This window comes from Pleurodeles waltl, chromosome 11 (genome assembly GCF_031143425.1).
Source record: "Pleurodeles waltl isolate 20211129_DDA chromosome 11, aPleWal1.hap1.20221129, whole genome shotgun sequence".
Lineage (NCBI taxonomy): Eukaryota > Metazoa > Chordata > Amphibia > Caudata > Salamandridae > Pleurodeles > Pleurodeles waltl.
Genome location: NC_090450.1, coordinates 229,195,080 through 229,220,461, shown reverse-complemented (window position 1 = coordinate 229,220,461; position 25,382 = coordinate 229,195,080). Strand labels below are relative to the sequence as shown.

The 25,382-nt window shown below is 42.3% G+C and overlaps 1 protein-coding gene across 1 annotated transcript in view; it reads right to left on the bottom strand.

Moving 5' to 3' along the window:
* The window catches only part of SLC18A1 (solute carrier family 18 member A1), a 128,031-nt gene that overhangs the window by 88,180 nt on the left and 14,469 nt on the right, over positions 1-25,382 (bottom strand). The window contains exons 2-6 of the mRNA XM_069213456.1: positions 17,583-17,786; positions 16,405-16,759; positions 13,866-13,924; positions 8,133-8,216; positions 4,749-4,841 (exon numbers count right to left, since the gene is read on the bottom strand). Coding sequence (XP_069069557.1) covers positions 4,749-4,841; positions 8,133-8,216; positions 13,866-13,924; positions 16,405-16,759; positions 17,583-17,703 — 712 coding nt within the window. The 5' untranslated portion in view covers positions 17,704-17,786. The remainder of the gene's footprint in view (positions 1-4,748; positions 4,842-8,132; positions 8,217-13,865; positions 13,925-16,404; positions 16,760-17,582; positions 17,787-25,382) is intronic.

The following is a 25,382-nucleotide window of genomic DNA, read 5'->3' as shown; positions in this document are numbered from 1 at the left end:
TATATTGAAGTTTAATCTTTTAAACATTCATAACTTTGCTTGTGTATGTAGGTTTTATGGCATTTAGGTCTTGTTTTGCTCAGGTAAATATTGGATATTTTCCTAACCTGGTGTTGAGTCATTTGTAGTGTTTTCACTGTATTACTGTGTGTGTTGGTACAAATACTTTATACATTGCCTCTGGGTTAAGCCTTTCTGCTCGTGCCAAGCTACTTATGGGGGTGAGCGGGAGTTAACTGGGTGTGTTTCTCCTCTGCCCTGACTAAAGTGTGGGTTCTTGCTTGGATGGGGGGGGAACCTGATTACCAACCAAAGTCCCCATTTCTAACACCAGGTTTTAATTGTTTTCTCAAATTATGACTGTCTGTTTTAAAGACTGATTTAATAGGAACTAAGCTGCTCCAACTAAAATACCGCACTTCTCCTCAGTGCCCTCTAAAATAATATGCATTGGGCAGAAATAATTTCTAAAAGTAGTGCTTTATAAAGGAGTGCTTTGCACCTCTTGCAAGTATACGGCAAAGATGATGCCCATAGATTACTGGACCACAAATTTGTCCTCAAATTTGTTAGAATAATGTCCTCATTATAAGCTATGTGCTGTAATAAAGACCCTTGTATGATTATATGATAATGCTTGCAATAAGCCGTGCTGAGGGAAAGCATTTATAGGAATATTATGGAAAAGGTTTGTCTGTTTTACCCATGTAAGCTGTCTCGTCTCTACACGATCAAGTCTAAGTGAATTAAGTTGAATGCATGTCATTTTGTTCTATAAGTGCCATTTACTTTGGACCTGTATTATTATTCATTTATTCATTGTTAAAAATTGGGTCTCTAGTTGGCAGAGGTATGCACCCTGTCCAAGTAGGGACTACAATCCTAGTCACGGTAAGTCAGAGATACACCCTAAATTAACCTAGGCTCACCCTCTGGTAGCTTGGCAGAGAGCAGTCAGGCTTAACTTAAGAGGCAATATGTAAAGTATTTGTGCAACATTTATTTATAGTAACACAGTGAAAGACACCACAAAAAGACTCCACACCAGTTTAGAGAAACTGACTATATGTATATGAGAAAAAAAAGACCAAAACAGCAAAAATTCATTCAGTAGAAGTCGAGATATACATTTTTAAAGATTAAACTAAGAATAGTGCTTAGAAGTCGTTAGTGGTCAAAAGACTACTTAGATAGCGAGGGACCGGTGCAAATCCAAAGTTGAGACCAACCGCAAAGGAGGGTCGGCCGGCTACAAAACCCATGCAGGGTCTGCTGAAATAGTACCTTGGTTGCAGCAACTGTCTACATCGAGGAGCAAATGCAAAGGGTCAATATTTTCCACCCAGTCGAGTCACTGCTTCGTCGAGGGGCTTCTTTAAGTTGAATGCAATGCATCGTCATCAAGATGCGCAGAGCATTGTTGCAAGGCTGCAGAGTCTGTGAATCTGCAGTTGTCAAGCAGCCTCTGTGTTGGTGTCGAAGGGCAATGCATGAGTTAGGACCAGCACAGTGGTGCCAATGCATAGGCTTTTGCAAAAAAACAGCTGCAGAACCCACTTCTGAGACCCCAGACTGGATGGGGGCACCTTAGGCAAGGGTAGGACTCACAGATGGCAGAGTCCAGCAGCACCAGGAGAGTTGCAGGCAGTCTTTGGTGTCCCTGAGACAGCAGGAGAATGAGGAGCAAGCCAGGAAGCCCTTGGAGAACTTGGGGTAAGAGATGTAGAGAACAGGTCCAGTCCTTCTCAATCCAGGCAAAATGCAGCAGGCAGCAGGTCAACATATCAATGCAGTTAGCAAAGTGGCAGTCCCTCCAACAGCTCAGCAATCAGGAGGCAGCAGGCCCACACTGCAGAGCAGTTAGCAAAGTGACAGTCACTCATGCAGGCCAGCAGTCTTCTTCCAGGCAGAATGTCTTGGTTCCAGCAAACTTCTGATTTGGTGGGGTTTGGATTCCAGTACTTATAATACCCAGTTGAGCCTTTGAAGTGAGGGAGATGTCAAAGAGAGGCCTTTGAAGTGCATAAGGTCCCTGACCTTTCTTCCCTGGCTCCAGACATTCTACAGGGGGTTATGAAGCCCTTTGTGTGGGGTAGGCACAGCCCTATTCAGGTGTAGGTGTCAGCTCCTCCCTCCCATCTAGCCTAGTAAAACCCATCAGCCTGGTGATGGGTCATCAGAATGCAAATGTCACACCCAAAGCTCCCTTTGTGTGTGACTGTCTAGAAGGAATGCACAAATCCCAGCTGCCATCCTCCCTGTATGTGTATTCAGAGAAAGGTAGAGGCACAAAATGGTTAAAGTAAGAAAATGCCAACTTTCTAAAAGTTACATTTTAAGACTTACAGTTTAAAATATGACTTCACCATAAGTTGTGATTGTTGTGATTTTAAATTCTGAGTCCGGAGACATCATACTCCAGGTGTCTATCTTTTCCCAATTGGAGGTTTATCTTTAAGGATGTTTCAAGGGAACCCCAATGTTAACCTATGTGAGGGATAGGCCTTGCAGTAGTGAAAAACGAATCTAGCTGTTTTTCACCAGGACATGTTTAACTTAAAAGTACATGTCCAACCTTTTAAATACACTGCACCATGCCCATGGGGCTAATTAGAGCCTACTTTAGGGGTGACCTATATGTAATAAAAAAGAAGTTTGGGGCCTGGCAAGGTGCACATGGCAGTTTAAAACTGCACACGAAGCCACTGCAGTGGCAGGCCTGATACATGTTTAAAGGGCAACTGTAGTGGGGGGCACAATCAGTGCTGCAGACCCACTAGTATCATTTAATTTACAGGCCCTGAGCACATATAGTGCACTTTACTAGGGATTTACAAGTAAATTAAATATGCCAATTGTGGATAAGCCATATCACCATGTTTAGAGTACAGAGCACTTGCACTTTAGCACTTGCCAGCAGGGGTAAGGTGCCCATAATCATAAAGCCAGCCAAACGAATTCAGCAAAAGGTGGAGAGAAAAGGCAAACAGTCTGGGGATGATCCTGCAGAAAGTGCCAGGTCCAATATTTCAAATACAATTTACATCAAATACTCATGTAATATTTGTGAGCATGCTTCTTTCTAATAGGGTGTTTCAAACTTTTCCTAAACACTTATTATTTCAGAAGTACTTCCTTAATCTATTTGTAAAGCTCCCAAAAGTATGCGAGTTTTGTAAGCACTATATTATTTACACCTTAGAAGAACTCATGGTGTGTAAACAATATGGGAGAGCATTTATAATCTTAGTTAGTGAGTCAGTCCGTCAGTAAATCAGTTAGGATTGGAGGATGAAGAGCATACCCGAGAGAAGCATTTGAGTGTCTCTTTTAATGGCGTGGTAAACCAGAAAACAAAACTAAGCCACTGAGTACAGCTAACTGCAACAAGACCGCATAAGATAGCACACAATAATGGGGTATATTTGGTCCAGTAGCTTAGCATTTGATATACCATACCTAATGAGTGGTTTCTAATATGTGATACTGGTCAAATCGCTTTACTTTAAAAAGAGGTGAGCTGTCTATTACTGTGTCAGTTACTACGGCCTATTACTGTGCTAACTGCATCTGAGCCAGCCCTCTCCTATCACACCCTGATTTATTTAATCTGGTTTCCACCAGTCTCGGTAGGCACACACCCCATTCTGTCTGCAGCATCCCACGTTTGAGATCCGTTTGCTGCAATAAAATATTCACTCTAAAGCGCTGTTTTTCTACCTGGTGTGTACAGTATATGACTAAATGCAGTAAACAAAGTATAACAGGATACTCTTAAAAAACGGGAACATTTAAAGATGAAAAAGCTGGAAAATGTCATGATGTGGTAAGGTAATAGACAATATTTGCCAATAATACACTGGATCTGCCCGTGATAGCAGTAAAATATATTGTGGGCCTGCAATAGCAAAATATGCATCTCAAGTAGGGCATATTGAGAAAAGAAGCAGAATAAATTGCTGTTGTGATTTCCTTTCTTTACTGAGTCTCGATTTGTTTTTGACACTGTGTAGAACATGAGCTCACCTCACTATTCAGCACAGAGTATCACTGTCTCATTTCTACTTCTGTTAGTGGCAACATATTTGAAAATATTTATAAACTATGGAAAATAATCTTGTAATGTTTTTCTCTTCTGTCGGCGTTTGCAGCTTTTTACACAGCCTCCAGCATGTGTGTCACTAGAGGTTATGTTCTCAGATCATCACATAATATATGGTAACAAAAATATACATACTGTTCAATTCGATGTTCATTTTGTCAAACCAAACACCTTTTAGATTAAGACAAAGTACACAGTGCTGGCAGACAGGCAATTGTAAATATAAATATAAACGATATAGAATGACTTATTAAATGGTTTATATATTGTATTTTCTCCTGCTAAGATCAGTGCAAGTGTTTTTTGGGGCGTGGGGGATGTCTGTAGCACCTGCCGTACCCTTACTTTCTATGTCTTTGCACACTTGCAGCGGTCAGATTCAGAGGTTCGGCTCTCTTGTTACCCTTCTTTCTTACTCACTCCTCCCAACCCACAGTTCTCAACCAGCATACTTAAAATCTGCCTTAGTTTATATACCGACAAGATGATATTATGCTGCTGTGGAAAACTGGACATAACGTATTAATGAGTACTCCACTTACCTACTGCCGTCATTTACACCCTAAAGTCAGCATACATGGTACTCTACATATCACAAACACTCAAAGCCCTAACCTGCATTCTACCCCACCATCCTTTAACTTACCAAGAACACCCAACGCAAGACCCCCAAGGGCTGTGCCCATGGCATGCCCTCTCTCGAAGTCATCCGTGTACACACTGGCAAGCATCCCAAGTCCTATAATATTAGGAAAAAACGAAAAGAAAAGGAACACAAAAAGTCACCAAGACATTGAAAGGGAGGACAAGAAAAAGGATTTAGCAAAGGTAAAAGACAGAGACATACAGAAAATTAGGGATAGGGTTGGGAGAAACAGATGAAAAAGAGACAATCGTTAATCGTTGCCTGTAAACATTTCTGGTGTCTTAAATTAAGCTAATTCTGAAAATGTAAACCATATAAAAATGGAAATGGTTCCATCAAAATTACATGTACTTAGCAATATCAGACTTAAAACAAGTTAGAGCTATTAACGTTGTAAATTCCTAACTAGACATTTCTTGCACCATAATTTGAAAATGAAAACTAAAACAGTTTACATAAGAAAGTCAATTCAAAGCACCATGACCGCCATGAGCTTGAACGCGAAGGAGAGACACAAAAGGAAAAAGAAGTTTGCGCAAGAAGTCAAACATATCAGCAAAAGTGCTATTATCCATGTAACAGGGTTGGTCTAAAAGGTGGTAAGAAATCCGCCCCAATGAGGGGCAAACGTAAAGCATTTACAAATGTCATCAAAAGATTTTTGAAAGGCAAGCCCACGAATGAATGAAAGTAATGGCGTGAGGTGGGCATGGTAAAAGCCCACATAGATACCAACACATCAGAAAAGCAGCGCTTGCTTGCTGCTACGCTCGACCTACAACAGCACTCCTGATTAGACATGATATCCTGTCTGTGTTGAGGTGGAAAAGCATGTACGAATCTTCTTCGCTCGGTGTCCCATTACCACAGGGCAAAGGATTGGACTCCTCACCATGCAAGATTAGCGCAAAGCAAAGAGAAGGCTAGATGGTAAAAATCGGAGTGTTATAGGAAGAAAATGCCCTAATGCATTCACCCATTCGCACACTGAAGTCCAAGTTTCCCTCTTTCATTAATTTAACACTTGATTATCGTTCCTCGGTCAGTGCTGGAAATGGAAACAAATGTACTTTGGTATTAGAAAAATTGGGCGTGGGTGGGATGGCAGCAGAAAGAGGTCTGAGGGGTGAAGTCTTGATAATTGAGCTTGACAGTCAATATTTGTATGTATGTTTTTTTTTTTAACTGCTGCAAAGATATTGGCAACAGGGACAAATATCACTCTAAGGGGCATATTTATACTTTTTGGTGCAAAACTGCACTAACGCAGTTTTGCATCAAAAAGTTTTGCACCGGCTTGCACCATTCTTGAGCGCCAGCCGGGCACCATATTTATGGAATTGTGCAAGCCGGCACATAGGGTAGGTCAGCGTAAATAAAAATGATGTTAGCCGCGTGGGGGTTTTGCACCAAAAAATTACGTTAGGCAGGTTAGAGTGGGAAAAAATGACTCCAACCAGCCTAGCCTCATTTTCTGAGACAAAACCATCCACACCACATGAGTCCTGTCTTAGAAAGGACAGGAGTCATGCCCACCACCCCAATGGCTAGCACAGGGGACCAGGGTCCCCTAAGCATGATCATTGCACCCAGTGCCATGTAGGGGGGCCTATTTCAAGGCCCCCAATGGCACTTTAAAAAAAAAAAAACTTACTTGTACTTACCTATACTTACCTGGGATGGGGTCCCCATCCTCTGCTGTCCCTCTAGTATGGGTGAGGGTGTCCCTGGGGCCTGAGGAGGGCACCTGTGGGCTTATTCTACGGTGTTCCACCATGGAAATAGGCCCACAGTCCCCTATCGCCTGCCCTGACCCAGGCGTTAAATAATTTGACCCCTCCTCCACTGTGCGTGATTTTAACACGGGGATAAATATGGCGCTAAGGCCATAGAGTCATTTTTTACACGGGAACGCCTTCTTTGTATCTCATTGACGCAAGATAGGTTTCCACGTCTAAAAAATTTATTTAACTCCATAACTTTGGCGCTAGACGGGTCTAGCACCAAAGTATAAATATGGAGTTAGTTTTGCACCGAATTTGCGTTAAAGAAATGACACAAATTCGGCACAAAACAAGTATAAATATTCCCCTTTAATCTGTTCTGCCTTAATTACTCAAAAACAAGCTGCATTTTAAAATATTTTATGGGATTGTGGAGCATGCTGTAGAGGTCACTATGTGCCTATTATAATGAGGTAATGCTGGTGTTTAATTACTAGAGAGGTTTTTGTTTAATCTAATCCCAGTTTTGAATTATCATAATGTAGCAGAAAGGGTTAAAGTGTCTGCTGCGAAACACAACACGTAGCACACAGATCACAGATTAGTATTTTACAAAGCTAGTTTAATAAGTTACTGCTTGAGTAACAGGGATTCTTTTATTATTTGCAGTTTCTAGGTTACAATCCTTCTAATACAGAACAGTGAGCTGTGAACCCCATGCAAAACCCATGCCATAGGTTTGGAACTTTATTGTTCTCGCTCAATCTTCTGTTACTCTAAATTTGCTAAAAGAAATGTGTTTTGGGTAAAAATATTCTTATTAGTAACACAAAACCGACCACTTTGTTACGTTTTAAATTGTTTTTGACTTTCTCCTGGCCTTGCACCTTGTAATGACTATCAGTATGGCATATATGTGACTCCTGCATCTTGTAAACCTCATTGGCTTGTGTAACATTTCCTGTACATTGATTTAGACACGTGTACGATTCATTATCTCCAAATAATGTGTGTGTAATGTAAAGCACTCTATGACCCTAAATTGGTTTGAGAAGCGCTATAAAAAGAAATAATAAAAAAAAAGTAAGTGTTATTTAAATCATTAATAGTGTAATTATTTATACAGACTGACACATCTGATAGTCTCACTGTGCATGTGTATCTTTTACTCACTGAAGTTGAACAAAGTCAAAACTGTGTCTCCAACCATAATTTCTCTTAAGCGCTTGTGAAGTGGTAACAGACTGAGTGCCCTCCCTTCCTCCATTACATTGGCATCAATATATTAGGTTCAATATAGCTCCCAGGCAGAACAAGAGTCCAACTAAAGCAGGACTGACAGCCCTTCAAGTGAGGTCTTTGTGTTGGGCCCATTTAGAAGTGAAAGGAAGAAACTGTCCTCACCCCATGCAGGCTGCTGCTGCTCTGAATGGAAAGCAGAGGAATTGCAGGCGTTACTGAATGTCATGGTATCAGAAAATGACACAGGGTGAAATTTAACATATTTCACTAGATCCCATATCTTGCTCATTAATAGATGCCAGATACAGGATCCAGCTGCACCCCCCTCCTTTTATGTTCTGATCTCGGTCATTCAAGGATGCTTGGCATGTAAAACTGTCAAAAGCTGAAACACTTGGCATTTTAGTTTGCGGCTCACCTGCCACAGATGAAAAGGAAGACCCGATTCCCTGCAGCATCCTCGCCACAAACAGCAACGTGTATGTTCCTGAGAAAGCAAACACTGCAAGGGAGAGAAGAGCAAACAGCATCAGCAGGCATTGGACTACCTATGTTAAACAGCCTTCATCACACCCGGCGGCTGCTCCTCTGCTATGGCAGGGGAGCGTCGCCCCCCCCGCCAGCAGCAGAAGCTGCAAACCTTTTCCAATGAAAGGATAATAAACTATGTTTATAATCCTTTCATTGTGAAAGGGGCAGGGCCACGTGGGATGACGGGGATGCACTCCCCTCAGTGCGCATGTGTGTTTGGCCGGCCGTCTCGGGCCAGCCAAACACACATGCACACTGTGCTCTCTCCAGCCCGGCACTGTGTTGCTGGTTTGAGAGAGCAGGCACAGGCTCCCAGTCTGCCTGGGAGCGACCTGGCTGAGCGCTCCCAGCCAATCCTAACGCTGGTTTGAGCAGCATCAGGATTGGCCTCAGGGCAGGCTGGGGGCCTGAGCCTGCTGAGGAGACAGGGGAGCAGCGGTGCGAAGGTAAGCTTTTTGCCCCCCAAATGTAATGTATTTGTTCCCTCTTCCACTACATACCCCCTGTGCACCACCCCACCCCTTCAAAGAGCAGAAAGCCGAGACTGATATCACCTTATTCAGGGTAAGCGAAGAGGAATTCAAATGGACATGTTTTCTGTTCAATTTGAAACTGGACCCTGGCTGTTTTCCCAGAACAGTGGTATGGCTTGATCTAGAGCGAAGGTCTTCAAACTAGGGGACAAACACCCCTGGAAGGACCTAAACTGGCCTGGATAGAAAAGTTTCATGATCTGACAAAGAGCAGAATGTATTATGCCCTCAGGGAACAGAGATAAACATCACAGTTAAAAGAGGAATGTATTTTGAGTCCAAAAAATCAGAGTGGCTGGGAGTCACTCTGAAATGAGCCATCAGCAGGGCCTGACTGCCTGGTTATTCCACTGGGCATTTTCCAGATGGGCTGAAGCAAAAGGATGCTGTTTTTTTAGGGTAGATGGTTGCCGCTGGCATCTCTGTGACTTTCTCCTGCTCCCCCAGGCAATTAAACCAGCGGTGGTGGGTGCTTTCGATGGGAATGAGAAAAAGAGAGAGAGAAAATGAGATAGGAGGAATGGAGCGAGCTCAGTGTGAACATTTTTGCCAGGGATGCTTTGGTTCCCAACCCAGCCCTGGCCATCAGTAATGTATGTTTTCACTCAAGTCTTGGCTGGAAGTAGGTGTCTAAGTGTAGGGTTATAGAGGGCTCCAAATACCTCTCGATTTTTCTCACTTATTTCTGATAAAGGATCACACGTTTACACGTTTAGGGACATTGAGCTGCCAATTGCTTGTCAGCAATCATGTATTTGATTGCATTTTTAAGATACACAACTGAACATAACTGCGATGTTTGAAGTGCTAAATATGTTCAGGGTTGATAATTTTATAGAATAAGTATAAGGCAATATGCCATTTTGTGGGCCTAGATTTTTTTTGTTTGCTCGACAAGGGGGCGTGGTATATTGCTTTAAAAGGTTTGAAGACTTTTGATCCAAGGAATCTTTTCCCGGAATGGCTGAAGCAACATGCAGTGGGCTGCTGGCAGGCCTTCATATTATCGAAGACATGTTGAAATTAATAAATGAGGTGGAAGAGGCATGGGGGTGAGACAGCTCCAGACTTTTCAGTAGGTGCAGTGATGAAATGACGGCTTAGCCGTGGCGGCGGAGGGATTAACATAGGGGTGGAACTCAGTGCAAGAAGAACGCTACAGGGGTGTTGGCCATGAAGGTAGCTGAGATCTCACTGCCCAAGGGTGAAGCAAGGAAAGCCAACATGGTGGCACCAGGGTGGAGGGAATCCAGGCTGGGACAGGAACTGGGCAGACTTGTTTGCCTTGCCACTTTCAGCGTTGCGTGGTGGTACTGGCCTGCCTTTTCCCACTCAAAGGGGCAACAAGGTCTTGTGTAATGGAACTTCTCCTTGCAAGTGGAGAGTCTAGCACTCATGCCCCAAGAGAAGATAGAAAGAGGTAGCTCTTGTTGATTATGCCCCAGACCCTGCCCTCACGTACTGCAGCGGTCGCACTCCAGCAAACCTGCATCAGCAGCGTGGAGGAGATGGGCATGTATGTCAGTCTTTGAAGATTATTTGTCCGAGGACTCTCATTCTTGAACTCAAGGTCAGCAGATCCAGGAAACAAAAAAATAGTTAAATTCCTAGTTAACTGGAATATGGCCAGAAACCAGCTTTTGCATAGGAAACCATCAGATTTTAAAACCACTCACTTTCTGTATGCCCTGGGAAATGTAACTTATTTTATAACTGGCTCTTGGAGTCTCTCATTTCTCTGTGTTTTGGAAGGTAGGGTAGTGTGGAGATGTTACCATTTGGGCTCAACCTCTCCTGGTATCTAGTTGACATGTAGCCAATATATGCAGTTAAAACACCTTCTGTTTTACCGTAGAGGGAAGGGTTACAAACGAAAAGGGGCTCCTTTCCGAATCTCACACTGCTCAGATCATAACACCTGAGCATTCTTGTATTTTATTTTTTGAATGACTGTAATAAGCCTCACCCTTAAACCTCGAATCCACACATTACTACAGCCCACTTACAAGCGTGGTGAATACCTGCACTGCCCCTATTTCATGTGATACATTGTGACAGAGGTGATGATACTTGTAACAGTTCAAACAGCCGAACCATTTCAGAGTATGTCGTTTGATTTGCTTGCTGAATGTGTGATTTTTTAAAATGTAATTTATGATAACGCTGTGATGGCCCCCACGCAGCTTAGGAGATACTAGTCTGTATTTTGGGCACCAGCTCCTTACTTTCAGTACAACAATTGCGGGTCTTGTGAAATAAAGATGCCACTCAACATATTTCAGTGAAATTTTTATTTTGGTATTCAAACTCCCTAATTTTTTCAAATAAGGTCCGTAAGTGTTTTTCTAAAAGTTCACAAGAAATGAAGCCTAAATTACCATAACCCCGGCAGGACTCAGCTGATCCTGACCTTGGAATCATCAGTGAGGCTCTATAAGGCTTAAAAACTACTGAGGGTGTTTGTAGGGTCGGAATCGCAACGTGGACAACTGACCAATGCCCGAGGGGAAAAGACTGAGGTCAGCTGTGGCCATTTTTCCCTAATGTGTGCGGAGTGCTGGGTGGTTAGAGAAGGGAACCCGGACTACGAGTCCCAGAATGCCTCTTGTAGAGGAATTAAGGCACAGGAGTGAACCACTGCATCCTTGGTGACAACGGGTCACATGGGACCCTGTAGCAGCACAGTAACCGGATTCTCAGCCTAAGAGGCCAAAAGCTAGAGTGTGCGATGATTACAGCCTAAGCTGGACCCGGCCAGTCCTATCACTCCTACTGCACTCTGTGAGGGACAGGTGATCAAAAGGGACAGTGAGTGGACCTGGGGAGTGGGAAGGAGATAGAGCAAGCCTCAGCTCCTGAATAAAGAGCAGGGTTTGACGACAAGAGAGAAGAGCTGAAGAAAAACGACGATAGATAAGCACACAGAACAGGATAATGATGACAGGAAAAAAAGACGTTGTATGAAGGAGAACAAGGCTCATGAAAAGAGGACGGAGGATAGCGGAGGGACAGTAAAAGGGGAGTAGGGGCTGGATTTAAAGAAAGGGAGTGTAAGATGTGAGAGGTGAAAATAAGGAGAAAGAAATAAATGTTGGTGAAGGCCTCACTGGAGGTTGCGGGTGAAAGGAAAAGAAGGGAGAAGTGGGAAGAGTGGAAACGACAGAAAGAGAGATAAAGCGAGGAAACTGGCAGAAGAAAGACAAGGATGAACAGAGGCTGGATGGGAGGAGCGAAAGGGAGGCGAGAGGAGTCAACTAAACGGTAAGATGTGCTCAGAAGAAGGATCGATCAAAATTGTAGTGGAGAAGATGGACAGAAGGGAAAAGAATAGGGTGAGAGAAAGGTATAAGGGAGGGTGAAGAAATGAGAAGGGGAGAGAGAGAAAGTTGAAGGAGGGCTCCATGAATAATTCTTCACTTATGGCATATTTTGCAATAAATGAGCCATCACAACTAACCAAGTAAATGTTTGTTAAAGGTCACGATCCGCAAAAGGGGATCGCGTTTTATTGGATGTGGGTGTCTCTTTTTGGTCCTAATCTGATTTTGGGATTTTATCATCATTTTTGAAGGTTAGTTTAGAATTTCAAAACAAGTGAATAGAAGCTATTTGATCCATGATAAAAGCCTCGGAGGGATATTAATGATTTCACTTTGAAATACTATTTTAGCTTAATGTTTATTTTATCTTGAAGCACTCCCTACAGCAGATTACATTTAGAAGCAGACTGCTCATCTCTCCCTTGTTTAGAGAGTGACTCACTCTTTTTCGAAGGATCTCTCATATACCTAACCTAACCTTATGGGTTTTGGGGAGGTCTCTGCTACAGACACATATAGCTGTCTATTAAGAAGCTCTACTATTTTCAATGCATTACATATAGAGTGGGCTTTGGGTCAGCCTCTACCTCATGGTCAGTTAGTTTTGTTGACTACCTCACTTCTCTGCCCCTGTTCGAATTACGTTCTTCACTATTCTTCTGTCTGTCTCAACCAGGAGTGTTTCGGCCTGTAGTGTTTTAAAAGGATGAAGGACCTTCCACTGCTGATGTCAGACCTTGTTTGCATGGGAGGGGCTCTTTCCACCCTCTTCCACCACACTTCATTCCCCATATTCCCCATATTCATGTCTTCCCTATCCCCCTACACCCAGAATAATTTTGTCTCCTACTTTCTCATTTTGTTTAGCTATTTCACACCTGTGCCACTGTCAGCAGGTTCCCATATAAAAATGTTTTCCAGATCATTCCAAGATGGCTGACTGCACGCCCATGATCGAGAAACATTTATGAAAATGTCTGTTTTATTTATTCAAACTCCATCCAAAGGTGGTCACCACTGATATGCTGCATCTGCAAAGGCCATGTTTGAAAGGCATTTCTGAAAACACTGCAAATTCCTTTTAAATGTGGCCAACTCCAGTGGCTAGCTTTTACTGCATTTTGTAGGCCATCTGAAGTGGTTAGCTTGTACTGCATTTTGTAATGTTTTAAAACTCCCTTCAAGATGGACCCTGCAGATGCATGTGCAGTTACAGTGTTTAAATAAGCCAAAACTATGCTTTGGCGAAGCCAGTAGGTTTCATGGCCAAAACCTAAACCTATCAGCTTTGCTAATGCTTGTCTTACTTCCACTTTCATGGGGCAAGAAAGTATTTCTCCAGTACAATTCAAGAGAATGTAACTACATTTTAAATTATTTTCATAGTTATGTTTCTTTGTTTCAGTTATGTTATGAATATTTTTGTTGCAAGACGACGGCTACCTTTTATAAACACTTCAGAGGATCAGCAGAAGTGTTTTTTACTTATGTTATTGCTTTCTCCCAACTACATGAGAGACAATTTGTAAAACCTCTGTCACCGAGAATGGAAAGCCTTCTTAACTGCAAGCCAATTATAGTGGCACTGATATCTAAAACATTTCAAAATGCACCAATGAAATGGCAACATTTTACCAAATAATAATAATAATAGCTCCTTTTGATTTACGCTGTCCCCAGCCCATGAGGTACTCCATTACACTTCCATTCCCATTGCCCATTAGTGAAAGCAGCAGAAGAGAACTGACGAAGAAGCAATTTACTTACTGAGGGTGGACAGGAACATGATGACAAAGCCAGCAAACATAGGAATGTGGTAACCAATCCTGGAAAAGGAGAAAAGGAACATTGCAGAGCCCAAGTATATGAGAAGGGTATTTAGGAGACAAACCCCTGCATAATGTAACACTGCAGTTATAAATGTGTCTATTACTTTCATGACCATGCACCTACCCATCATGGTATCACCATCTATCATAATGCTCTCTTTGGTACATTACATATCTAGAGAGGTTTCCTCCCTTCAAACATGCTTTAGGCTCCACATCTTGGACAAGAGTTCAAAGGCAGCTTGAATCTTGCTCCTAGTAACAGACTAGATGATCCTTCAGGATGACACCAGCAAGGGTACACCGGAGTACCCCACTAGTAGCAAATGTGACTATAGTACCATAGGGGGGGTGGCAAAATCTCACTAAGATTAGGATGCAAAATTCTTTGCGCTGGCCCTATTGGTTTATAAGCAGGGAAGTAGACAATGACTGTCTTTCTAATTATGATCTCATATGCTCCTGATAAAGTCACACGATATCTAAAAAAAATGCCTCAATATGATCTTTGACCAAGATCATTTTTATGTTTTGTCTCTCATTTGTATAATTGGACACACACTGAACCAGACACGTCCTCTGTTGTGGACATCTGTGAAATTAAATAGCTAATTATTAGCAAGAGGAAGAGAAGGAAAAGCTTAATACAGAAGTCTTGCCACACTGTTCTATCTCTGAGAGTGATACACATGAACGTTCAATATGGAACATGTTATTTCGATGCGTTCTGCAATTATGTTTAAGCAAATTCCTAAATAAATTTGCTGCCACTGCTTGAAAGAGGTGTGGTTTCTCTGTAACAACATGTCATAGATAATGTGACAGTCACAGATTGTTGCACAACAATTCGAACCCTCTTTTACCATATAATTCTTGAGCACCAGATAATAAGTACAATATCCCGGAATAACAGTTCAATCGTATTTATTGCTGGGTCATTGCCAATATCTAAAACACAGTAAATCAAAGGTCCCAGCAAGGTTCTTCTAGGCAAAAGAGCATGTAGAGCAAACAGAAGACAAGACAGTAAGAACATTATTTGATACAAATGTTCTATTGTATGAGGCTCATAGGGCAATATATTGAAAAGAAAGATATGTCTGCCCTGATAAAAACTAGGCCTGGGCGGAGTTCTAATACGCAGAAGTCCGAGAAGTGCTAAAAAAAACTCTGCTGCTCTACGTGGAGTTCCATGAACAGCAGAGTTCGGGTAAGTTGCGCTGTTCACGCTGATTTTCAGAGGCAGGAGTTTCTCCAGCGCTGTGAAATCAGTGCAAACAACATGATGCAAAGTGCCAGAGGGTGCTAGCTTCTTTCTGCCGCGCAAGTAGATTTTCTACTCAAGTGGCAGCTTCCTCAATGTGAGTGGCAGCTTTCACAACACGGGCGGTAGCGACCTCCAGCTACCACCCACGTTCAAAATTCTCACATAAATTTTCGTTTTGCAAAAGAAAACACCCACTTTTTGAATTTGTTTTTAAAAATTGAAACCCTCTGTAAATGTTTGTTGAGAGGCCAGGAGTTTTGACATAGCTGTCTGGGGGGCTGACAGAGAACCCAGATTTGGCAGACTAAGGCTTGCTTCAGTTGACAATGTCAATGTCCTCAATCATCATGATGGATTCACAGGACCGTAAATGGTCTATTCCCATACAAGATGGGACTTACTCCGGAATAGTACTTATTAGATTCCGAACAAGAAGGACAGCAGGGTACCTCACATTTGTGCCCAAAATATATTAAGATCAGCCCTGAAGAAGTCCCTTGTGATGCATTGGCTACAGAATCTTTTAAGGAGCAGATGAATAAAGAAAAAATGTTTTTAAACCATTTGGAGGAGTCATGGAATATGTGATGATGTGTATACTAATGCTTTACTCATGTAATAAGGAGTATAACTAAGATGTCACAATTTGAATAAGCTGGGTGCTGAGTCATTTGTGTTATTATCACTATTGAGGAAGATTACCTTTCACCTGCTTGAAGAAACTATATGTGCCTTAATCACCTCTGCTTCCCCGTTCTGCATTCACCCAAAGATACTTACAGTGTAGGCCAGTGGTTCCCAAACTGTGCGCCGCGGCTCCCTGGTGCGCCGTCAAAACTAGCCAGGGGCGCCGCACACAGTCTGGAAACCACTCGGAGGTGCTTTGAATCAGTAGCTTTTCCTCGTGGTATTGGAAAAAAACACCCTGCATTAATTATTCTGACCAGCGGAGGGCGCCAAAGTACCATTAATAATATCCCTGTAACAAAAGTTGTTTCCAATAAATGTTTTTCAGCAACGTGAAGGAGAGAATAAAGAAGACAAACGGTAAATAGTGTAGGTACAGGTACAGGCTGGGATTACGTTCCCCCACCCGCCAAAAAAAGTTAAATAACGGGGAGCCGTGGCCAACACGGCCAATAGGTCAAAGGAGCCGGGGATCAAAAAAGTTTGGGAACCACTGGTGTAGGCAATAGATGTTGTTGCTTACCTGTTCGTTAGAGGGCCCACAAATGGATTGATAAGGAGCTGCATGAGGGCCTTGGATGCAAACATTAGTCCCACACGCATATTCTCGTCCTTTAAGAAGTCTTGCCCACTTACACAGTTATTCTTTGGCACTGCAGTGGGTTCAGTTGCATAAGTAATGTCAATGTCTGTACTAGTCACATCATCAGTAAAATTGCTGGTAGCGAGGATGTAGGTAGAGTTGTCATAATGAGAAAACACAGAAGTAAAGTCGGAAACATCCGGGAGTGGCCGAGCTGCTGGCAGCTGTTTCACTAGTTCAGATCCATTTAGGTTTTCATACTCTGTGGCATACAGGAACATTGGGACAATAGGCACTGGAAGAAAATGGGAGATATTAATACACATAACATGTACTGGTCACCAGGAGTAGATGCTCCTGGAAAGATAACAGGCCAAAGCATTGCTCAAAGTGTTTAATTTGAGCAGTTGCATTCCAGGGCTCAGCAAAAGAGCACCACAGCTCATTTTGAAGTACTGGGACCTACTTGAGTGGCTTGTAGTCATTATTATGATGCAGCCTGGGCAGGGGCCACACATTTGTATATTTTGAACAAGAGATGCTGCTACAACTATTCCATTGCCGAATGTGAGAGACATGCAGGCATTTTATGTCAAGACTTGTCTCTTTACACCAATAAACCATCAGTGGTACTGATGTCATGCAATGACTGAAGGTATAAGGGTACACACAGCTTTGCGTTTTGTGTTTCATTCTCACAGGAGAAGATACATGTCACATATTAATAATAACGATGATGATGATGATAATAATAACAAAGGCACTATCCTTTCTGTGATTATGCAGCTTTCAGAAAATGGTGACGTGCTGTGTGGTTGTTTTGGGTAGACAAAGAAGGGAAGGCAGCATCAAGAGGTAGTTGAATTCATGGAATACACCTCAGTTTCTAAAATCAAACACTTCCTCTGGGGGTTTCCGAATTTAGAGCTTTTGGGTGCCATTAACAAATCTGATTGTGATTCGTTGGTACTACTGTCTCTGGTTGAAAGAAAGGAAACACACAGCCAAATGCTGACCACTTGACTCATACACAGTCCTCCTCAGATATCTGTCCATGTGGCCTGACTTCTCATCACCACCTCCTTCATTAATATGAAAGAAGCATGCACTACACGTACCCACAACTGTGAGGAGCATGTTATCCAAGAGCAAAGCCACGAACACCACCACCAGAACCAGTTTCCTTGATTCTCTGCTTTCTCTGAGCCACCGGAAGGGAGAATATTCACCAAAATTCATTGTGAGCAAAAGGTCTTAAGGTGCAGAGAGGCGAACTGGTGGACTTTGACAAGGCTTAGAGGGATCCCAGCAAACATTCAGAGCTGAAATGGAGAAAACTTAACAATGATAACAGTATCAAGAGAACTGTAAAAACAATTTGGTACAAGCAAACATTAAGCTTATACTATGTGCAGGAGAACAAACCTATCTACGTTCATGTGACGTGTCCTTAATACCAGACTGAGCTGCATGTCCTTTCTCCTCTTTCAAGTCCCTCCTTCTCTTGTTTTTATCTTTACCTTGCCTTACTCTTCTTCAACCAGTACATGCAGCCATTTGGCACTCTACTCATAGATAAAAGCATCATCTGCACCACTATGCAGATGGTACACAACTCTACTTGAATGTCTCCTGTCCATCAGACATCCAACACCTCAAAGACTGCTTGCACATTATGCAAACCTGGATGTCAAACGCCCACCTGAAGTTCAGCCCTACGGAGATAGAGAGCCTAAGTTACAAAGGTAATTTACATTTATTAATATTTTACACTTTTGAGGAAGTTTACTACTTTTTGCTTATTCACAAAATCAGAGTGTAAGTTACTACTAATAAAACAGTAGTAATTCAAGCAGCACACATGGCCAACCACTGGTACTGCACAACCCTCTAATGGAAAAAAATGGTGGTCAGGAATTAAAATACACCCCCTTAGGAAATATTGTTACATTAAATTAAATTTTATAAAATAGTTTTAAATATAAATAGATACAAGTAATGCTAAATAAATATACAACAATAATATTTATTAAATGTTTAATAAATATGTTTGTCTTGGCACACCGGCAGCCAGGACACCATTAAGCTGCAGACTAAGGGCCAGATTTATTCATATTCGGTGCAGCACAAGGCAACAAGACAACATGCTAAGAAGCTTTGAGTCAAATGGAGAGTGAATGCACCATAATTACTAACATATGGTGCCTTCCTGCTTTCTCTCTCTCTCTCTCTCTCTCTCTGAGCTGGTGCACCTGTGACTGCCAAGTGCCAATGCAGGGACCCTTACAACATGGTGCAAGGGCGCCTTTCCTGCACACCTTACTTCACAAAAACAACCTTTAAAGGATTTTTCAAATTTCAAGGTGTACTGCATAATGCAACACACTTAGAAACAACAATAAAAAGAGGCGAAAATAAAGCGTTTTCTCCTCGTGCCTCTACTACGAAGAACTACAATTTTGACACACTCCCTGTTTTACTTGTCTTGATAAAAATGGGAATGCAGCGCAATACATGTGTGAATGAGTGGAAACACTCACTATCCACCCATGTAACACCCTCCCAGCACAGAGTAACGCAAAGCATCGACTTGCACTGACTTACGTTACTCCAGATTTACCAAGCCATGCAGGGTCAGGCAAGGTGGTTTTACGTGGCTTGGTAAATTTGACTGAAAGATTGCATTGCCCTCGTGTCACGGTGGGTGACACAAAGACAAAGCAATCCTTTGATAAATCTGGTGCTAATGTTAGAAAAGAAAAAACAAGACAACGAACGTTTTCCATTCATGTACCCAGGGCCTGGAACAACATCCTCATTTCCTTCAGGTCTGCCACAACGCTGCTCTAATTTAGGGACTCACCTCTTTAAAGAAACACAACATCACAATGTATTAACTGTCTGCAATTCAGCTTCCTCTTCTATAATTCCCTGACTTTAAGCCTGCCTTTGCCCATGAACAGCACCCTGCTGCCTTTTGGCTAGCGTTGCCATACAGAAATAATATATATTTCCATAATGCATACCTACATACATACATACGTTGTTATTTCCATTTTACTTCCACCTTGTACCTTATATCTGACATCAATCTAAGAGCCAGGCTCTTTTTTGATCTTCTGAAGATTGTTTGTACTCAAACCAATATTTTAATTAAGGGAGACCATATAATTAGCATTCATGAAATGGGAAGGATAATGATTTATTATAGTAACAAATGGTTGGGAACTGCCAAGGCAATACAGGTTACGTACCTCTGGGTATCCTCAGGCATATCAAATCAGGCCACCTCATAAATTAAAAGAAAGGCAGTCACACAACCTAAGCCTCCGTCCTACGCACTCTTTAAAAGAACATAGATTTAAAGGGGCTCCTGGGTCCCCCCAAACGTGAACCCTATCGGCTAGGCATAATACTTACCAGTGGAAGCATCCTATTCAGAAAATTGTAACAAGTTCAATCCGTCTGCATATGCATGCAGTAAGGCTCCCTTTTCACTCAAACACCCTGAAACCAGATCTCTGTGGCATTAAATGTGACTAGATTTAGAATGGTTCAATTAATATTTGTTCAGCAGCCCAAATTTCAATGGAAACTTGTGATCTGTTGGAAGAGGAACACTGAAATATCCAAAAGGTTGATGAGACACATTTCTAATCAGTAGCAAATACTACCCTTGATACCAACCATCCTGTGAGGCTAAAAATACTAATGAAAAATAGTAGTGGAGTATTAGCTTTGATTCATATTGACTCATTAACATAGCATGTCAATATGAATCAAAGGTTTTGCAAAATGAACAACCACTAGCGGATCTCTTTCCAGTAATAGCAAATAGAGAAACAGAATAAAATGTGTGACTTAATGAAGACCCTATGGAACAAAAAGGCCTTGAGTTCTTTTCTGGTGTGGAAATGATCAATAATAGATTTTAGAGCCGGCAATAGAGCATTCCAAATTTGGAAAAGCCAATACCAAAATGGAGGGGTTAGTACAGGGAACTCTAGAGTATTGATGAACCAAAAACAAGAAGAGTCGCACAGGTCGAGGAGGTAAGTTATTGAATTACTTATAAGATGAGAGAGAGGAGATAAAAACACTGAAGAACCAAGGATAGAGTAAAGCACAAAACAAATGACTCTGTAAGAAATCCTAAACAAGCATTCTGTAGAGATTTTACAATGGAATCTGAGTGACTGAAGTGGGGTGTTTAACCTCGTAACTATTGAGGCTTTCACCCTCTAGTGCTGAGCCCTCTTATGCTATTTGGGGTAGTTTGCGCTTACACCTCCATAACTTTTTATTTACGCCAAATTTGTGTTCTTTTTTTAATATCCAGATGATTCTAAAGATACCCAGGTTCTGTGGATTACCCAGGTGTGGAATGAGAAGAGGCAAAATATAGCTACATTTGTTTTTTTGAGGGGAAAAATAGCAAAAAAGTGCTCCAGATTAAAGTGTCTGTTTTTTCTCCTAAATATTTTGTCAAAGAATGGTTTGCTGCACTAAAGTCACCATCTTCCCAGCTTTCAGGAACATGCAGAGCTGAATCAAAAAAGCATACATCTTACCACAGATTTGTGATTTTTCAAAGAAGTAGCCCATTTTTTCTACTTTTATGGTTCAGCCTACTGCCAGTATGTGGTTGATTCTGTGTGAAATCCATGTGTGATCTAGGAAAGCTATATATTTCTGAAAATTTGATAAAATTCCTAATTTATCAAGGAGTGTAGGTGTGGATCCCGCAAGGTTTTCCCTCAAAAAAACTAAGGGCATGATATAGGTGTTGGTAGTATTACCACCAAGCAGCATCAGTGGTGGGCCTGAAAAGACCTTCATGTCGGCAGGCTCCAACCTGTCGTATTTAGATGATAGTGGTTGGAAAACAAACAGCCACGGCGGTGGTTTCGCATTGCTGGCTGATCGGAATCCGCCGGCAGCAGGCTGGCTGTGTACCACCGACCTGATTTAGATGTTCCTGCTGTACTAGTGGTGTGATGGCGGCAGTTCAGCATCGTATGGAGAGTGTCCCATTGGATAGCTGTGTAGAAACAGGTGTGTTGCATACAATGTATGCAACAATCTAAATCAGCACATATTCCGACCCCAAGAAAAAAAATAAAAGCATACTTACATGTACGTTGACGGTCGGGTCGCCTTCGACTATAAATCATCACTCCCTCATGTACATGTCCCATGTACTTGTCACCTTCGTGTTCAGCGATGACGGGGTCGGTGTCTTGTGCTGAAATGTCAGAAGCATTAGCAGAGATCCTCCAGTCATGTTCCAGCGGAAAATATAAATGAAAATGGGGGAGAATGAGGGTTTTTACCCCCTTACCACCCCAGTCTGCCAGCCTTGGGTTGGAAGTTTTCCAGCCACAGGCAGCCTAGTGGGAAGGTAGATCAGAATCCGCTCGGCGGGGACAGTGGCTGCAGTCCCTCTGCCAGCTACTGTTTCTCATTACTCTGTCAACGCAGGATCCCAAGGCTGGTGGAGTCAGCGGAACAGTGGCGATCTTTCGACCATGGTCCTGCCAACATCTAAATAGGGCAAGTGGACCACCAAGCGGCGGGTGGGAAATCTGACGAACATCTAAATCAGGCCCTAACTGTTGAAATACAAAAATATAGTAAATAAGTTGAAAAAACTGCCAAGAAGTGGCAATGTTTTTATCTGTAACTTCTTGTCACTGTGGCCGATTTATAAAGGCAATATACCATTATGTCCCCTGGACCCTTCCAGTTGCAAGGATGTATAGGTTATGTAGGTTCTCCAAGAACACAAAGTTCCCAGAGCCAACAGCTGTATTTCACTATACAATGGTTTTTATTGTGTACAGGCATGACCAGACTGGTCGTACCGGGGATCAGGCATTTTCCAAGGAGGCTGGAAGGTTGGGGGCTGGTTTTGTTACTGTGGGATGGTTTTGTAGCTTTGCTTCAATATTAGTCCCCAGCTAAAAAATCAGCAGGCCTGGCCATTATAATCACTGCTCACTTCTACATCTTATTTCTAGCCTACTGGTGCCAGTCAGGACCAACATGGATTCAATGTTGTTTTTTTGAACAACAATTAAATGAACACCACATGACCACCTCTGGTGGCATGTTTGCTCACAGGGCCACCAATCAGTATTAGTGCAAAAGCGTTATGAATGACATCCCTGGTATAAATCATTTTGCCAGCCCCTGCAGCACGTCAAACCCAGCCTCGCCTCCAAGTCCTAGGACCTTATGGTTGTGCTTGTGCACTCTCTTTCGGTGTCAGTCAGTGCAGACAGCCCTAGCCAGCCAGTTCCAGGCCAGCTGCTAATCCTGGGCCAGCTAGAATCAGCAACCAACAACCAGTTATTGGTAGCTGACTGATGCTTTAGCATAGTTATTTGTCCTTCCCGGCCCCTGAGCTCTCCGTCAGGCCCCTTGCTTTTATCTCCCCCATCCTGCGCTAATTTACCCCACTTTGGCCAACATGTCAGACGAACAGTTTGAGTTAAGGTAAGAGGGAGTACCACATTACCAGTTGCCTCTGACAACCTTTGGGTGGGGTGCACTGTACTTTTCGATCGCCACTGCGGCCTCTCTCTCAGGAAGTACCTAACAATTTGGTGCCTATTCTGTAATATAACTTTCTTTTAAACCCCTTGAGTCAAATGGCAGGGTCCTAGCTTCAAGGAGAGTGTTCCGAGTGTTACACCCCCCAATAAATGTATTTTCTTATAAATAGTTGTTTACAGGTCCTTTCAGTCAGGTATTGTGAGATATCAGTCAGATTACAGCAGGTATTTTCACATACACACAAACAAAAAACGCACAAACACTCTGTGTGAAAGTCCTAAAAAATATTAGTTATTTTTCAGAATATTGTGTTTTCTCTCCTAGTAGTCCTACCAAACCGCATTTCTCTCCCTCTCTTTGTTTCGAAAGTCCTAAAAAAATGTTCGCTATTTTACCAAATAATTTGTTTCCACTCATAACGCCTACCAAACCGCATTCATCTCCCTTTCCACTGCCCCTTATGCCCCACTAGGCACCCTGCTTGTCGTATAATGTATTTAAACATTGTATGCCAGCCTGATTGTTGGAAAATCTGAAGCTCACACCCCCTCAATCTTACTTACCAAGCTATGCCCCTGTCAATGGGTTGACTGACCGCCCCTCAGTAAAAACACTACCAGTTTTCCCAGTGACTTTCTGAGCACTTTAGATACTAATCTGATAAGCCTTTAAGCCCCTCTTCGTTAAAGCATCATCTGCTACAGGGCACTGCTGTAAAGCACACCCCAACATTATTAAAACACAAAAACTGGGCAGATTTGCGTCCAACATAAAGAAAGTGCCACCACTCGCTTACAGAGACAGCTTTTGAGTTGAGAACTGAACGGGTCTTTCTGAATAGTAAAGATAGAAAGGTGTAGGTTGCAAAACTTGTGGGCATGTGAAGCCCCTTTTCACTCCAGTCCCATACACCAAACAGGGATCTCTATAAACTGCAGGGTTGGACTGGCCAATAGGGCAATCTGGTTGTGCCCGATGTGCTAGTCTGATTTTGAAATAGTTGCAAACAGGTTTTATGGGCAGGTGAGGCAGTTATCACTGTTGATTTCCCTGCTATTACCACTTTTTATCTATCTGCTTTGTTAATATGGGCCACTTTTATTTTGGTGCTTCGGTCTCATTTTTGTCCCAGTCTGACCCCAAGTTCCGAATGTAGACCAATTCATATGGTAAAATATGTAGAGTGAAAAATGGGTATCAGGGAAACCTATGTAGTTCTGATATGGGCACAAGATATGGAGTTTAGGAGCAGTGGTTATTTGTACATCTCTGAATTTATGGGTACCCATGCAAAGATTTGATTCAGCGGGCATTTTTCAAAATATTTCTTTCACACTGGCTTACATTTGGAAGGCACAAATGCAGTGAACTCCAAGTGATAATAACAAATCTTCTACTATTCAATGTTCCCACATGTCTTCCTATAAAAATGGTACCACACTTGTGTGGTTAGGCCTGTGCCCATGACAGAAAATGGGCCAAAAGGCACCATGGATGCATCAAATTTCTCCACTGAAAAATGCTACTTTTTCACCAATGAGCTGTGGATTTTGGGCCCTACCTCTGGCACCACCTAGTGAACCTAGTAAACCTGTACCTTTTTAAAGCTAGACAGAAAGGACTTCAAGGTGAGGTGACTTGCTCTCATCATAATAGAAATACAAGCAATCCCACACTTAAAGTAGCAGAAACCAAAAAAAGATTAATAACAAAAAGTAAAAAGAAAACAAGGGGAAATAATAAAACAATATGAGTATATGCATCATATAATCGAGATCAATATACACTTGTGTGAGAAGCCCTAGTGTCTGTGATGGGAATGGGCACCACATTTTTCTACTGAAAACTTTTTTGCAATGAAGGTAGCTGTGGATGTTGGGTCCTAGGTCAAATGGCCCCCTAGGGAAAGGTAGCAAACCCACACATGTTTAAAAACTATACACCTTGTGCAATACAGGGTGAAGTGATTTGCATGGCTCTTCCAAGTTCTTATCCAGAAACCCTTGCAAACTTCAGACTTTGACTAAAAAATACATTTTCATCATGTGTCTGTCTTAGAATGTTCTGGAATCTGCAGGGGGCCACAAAGGTCCCTCCACCTAGCACTCTCTCAAATCTGATGATAAAAATGGTGCCTCACTTGTGTGGGTAGGCCAGGTCTCCGTCACAGGAAATGGCCCAAAATGCAACATGGGACTTTACATTTTCCACTGAAAAATCACCCTTTTTTGTAATGTGTGTAGCTGTAGATGTTGAGCCCTAGATCGAACGGCACCAAGGGAAACCTACCAAACCTATACATTTTTGAAAACTAAACAACCAGGGTAGTCAACAGTGGGATGACATGCAGGGCTCTCACC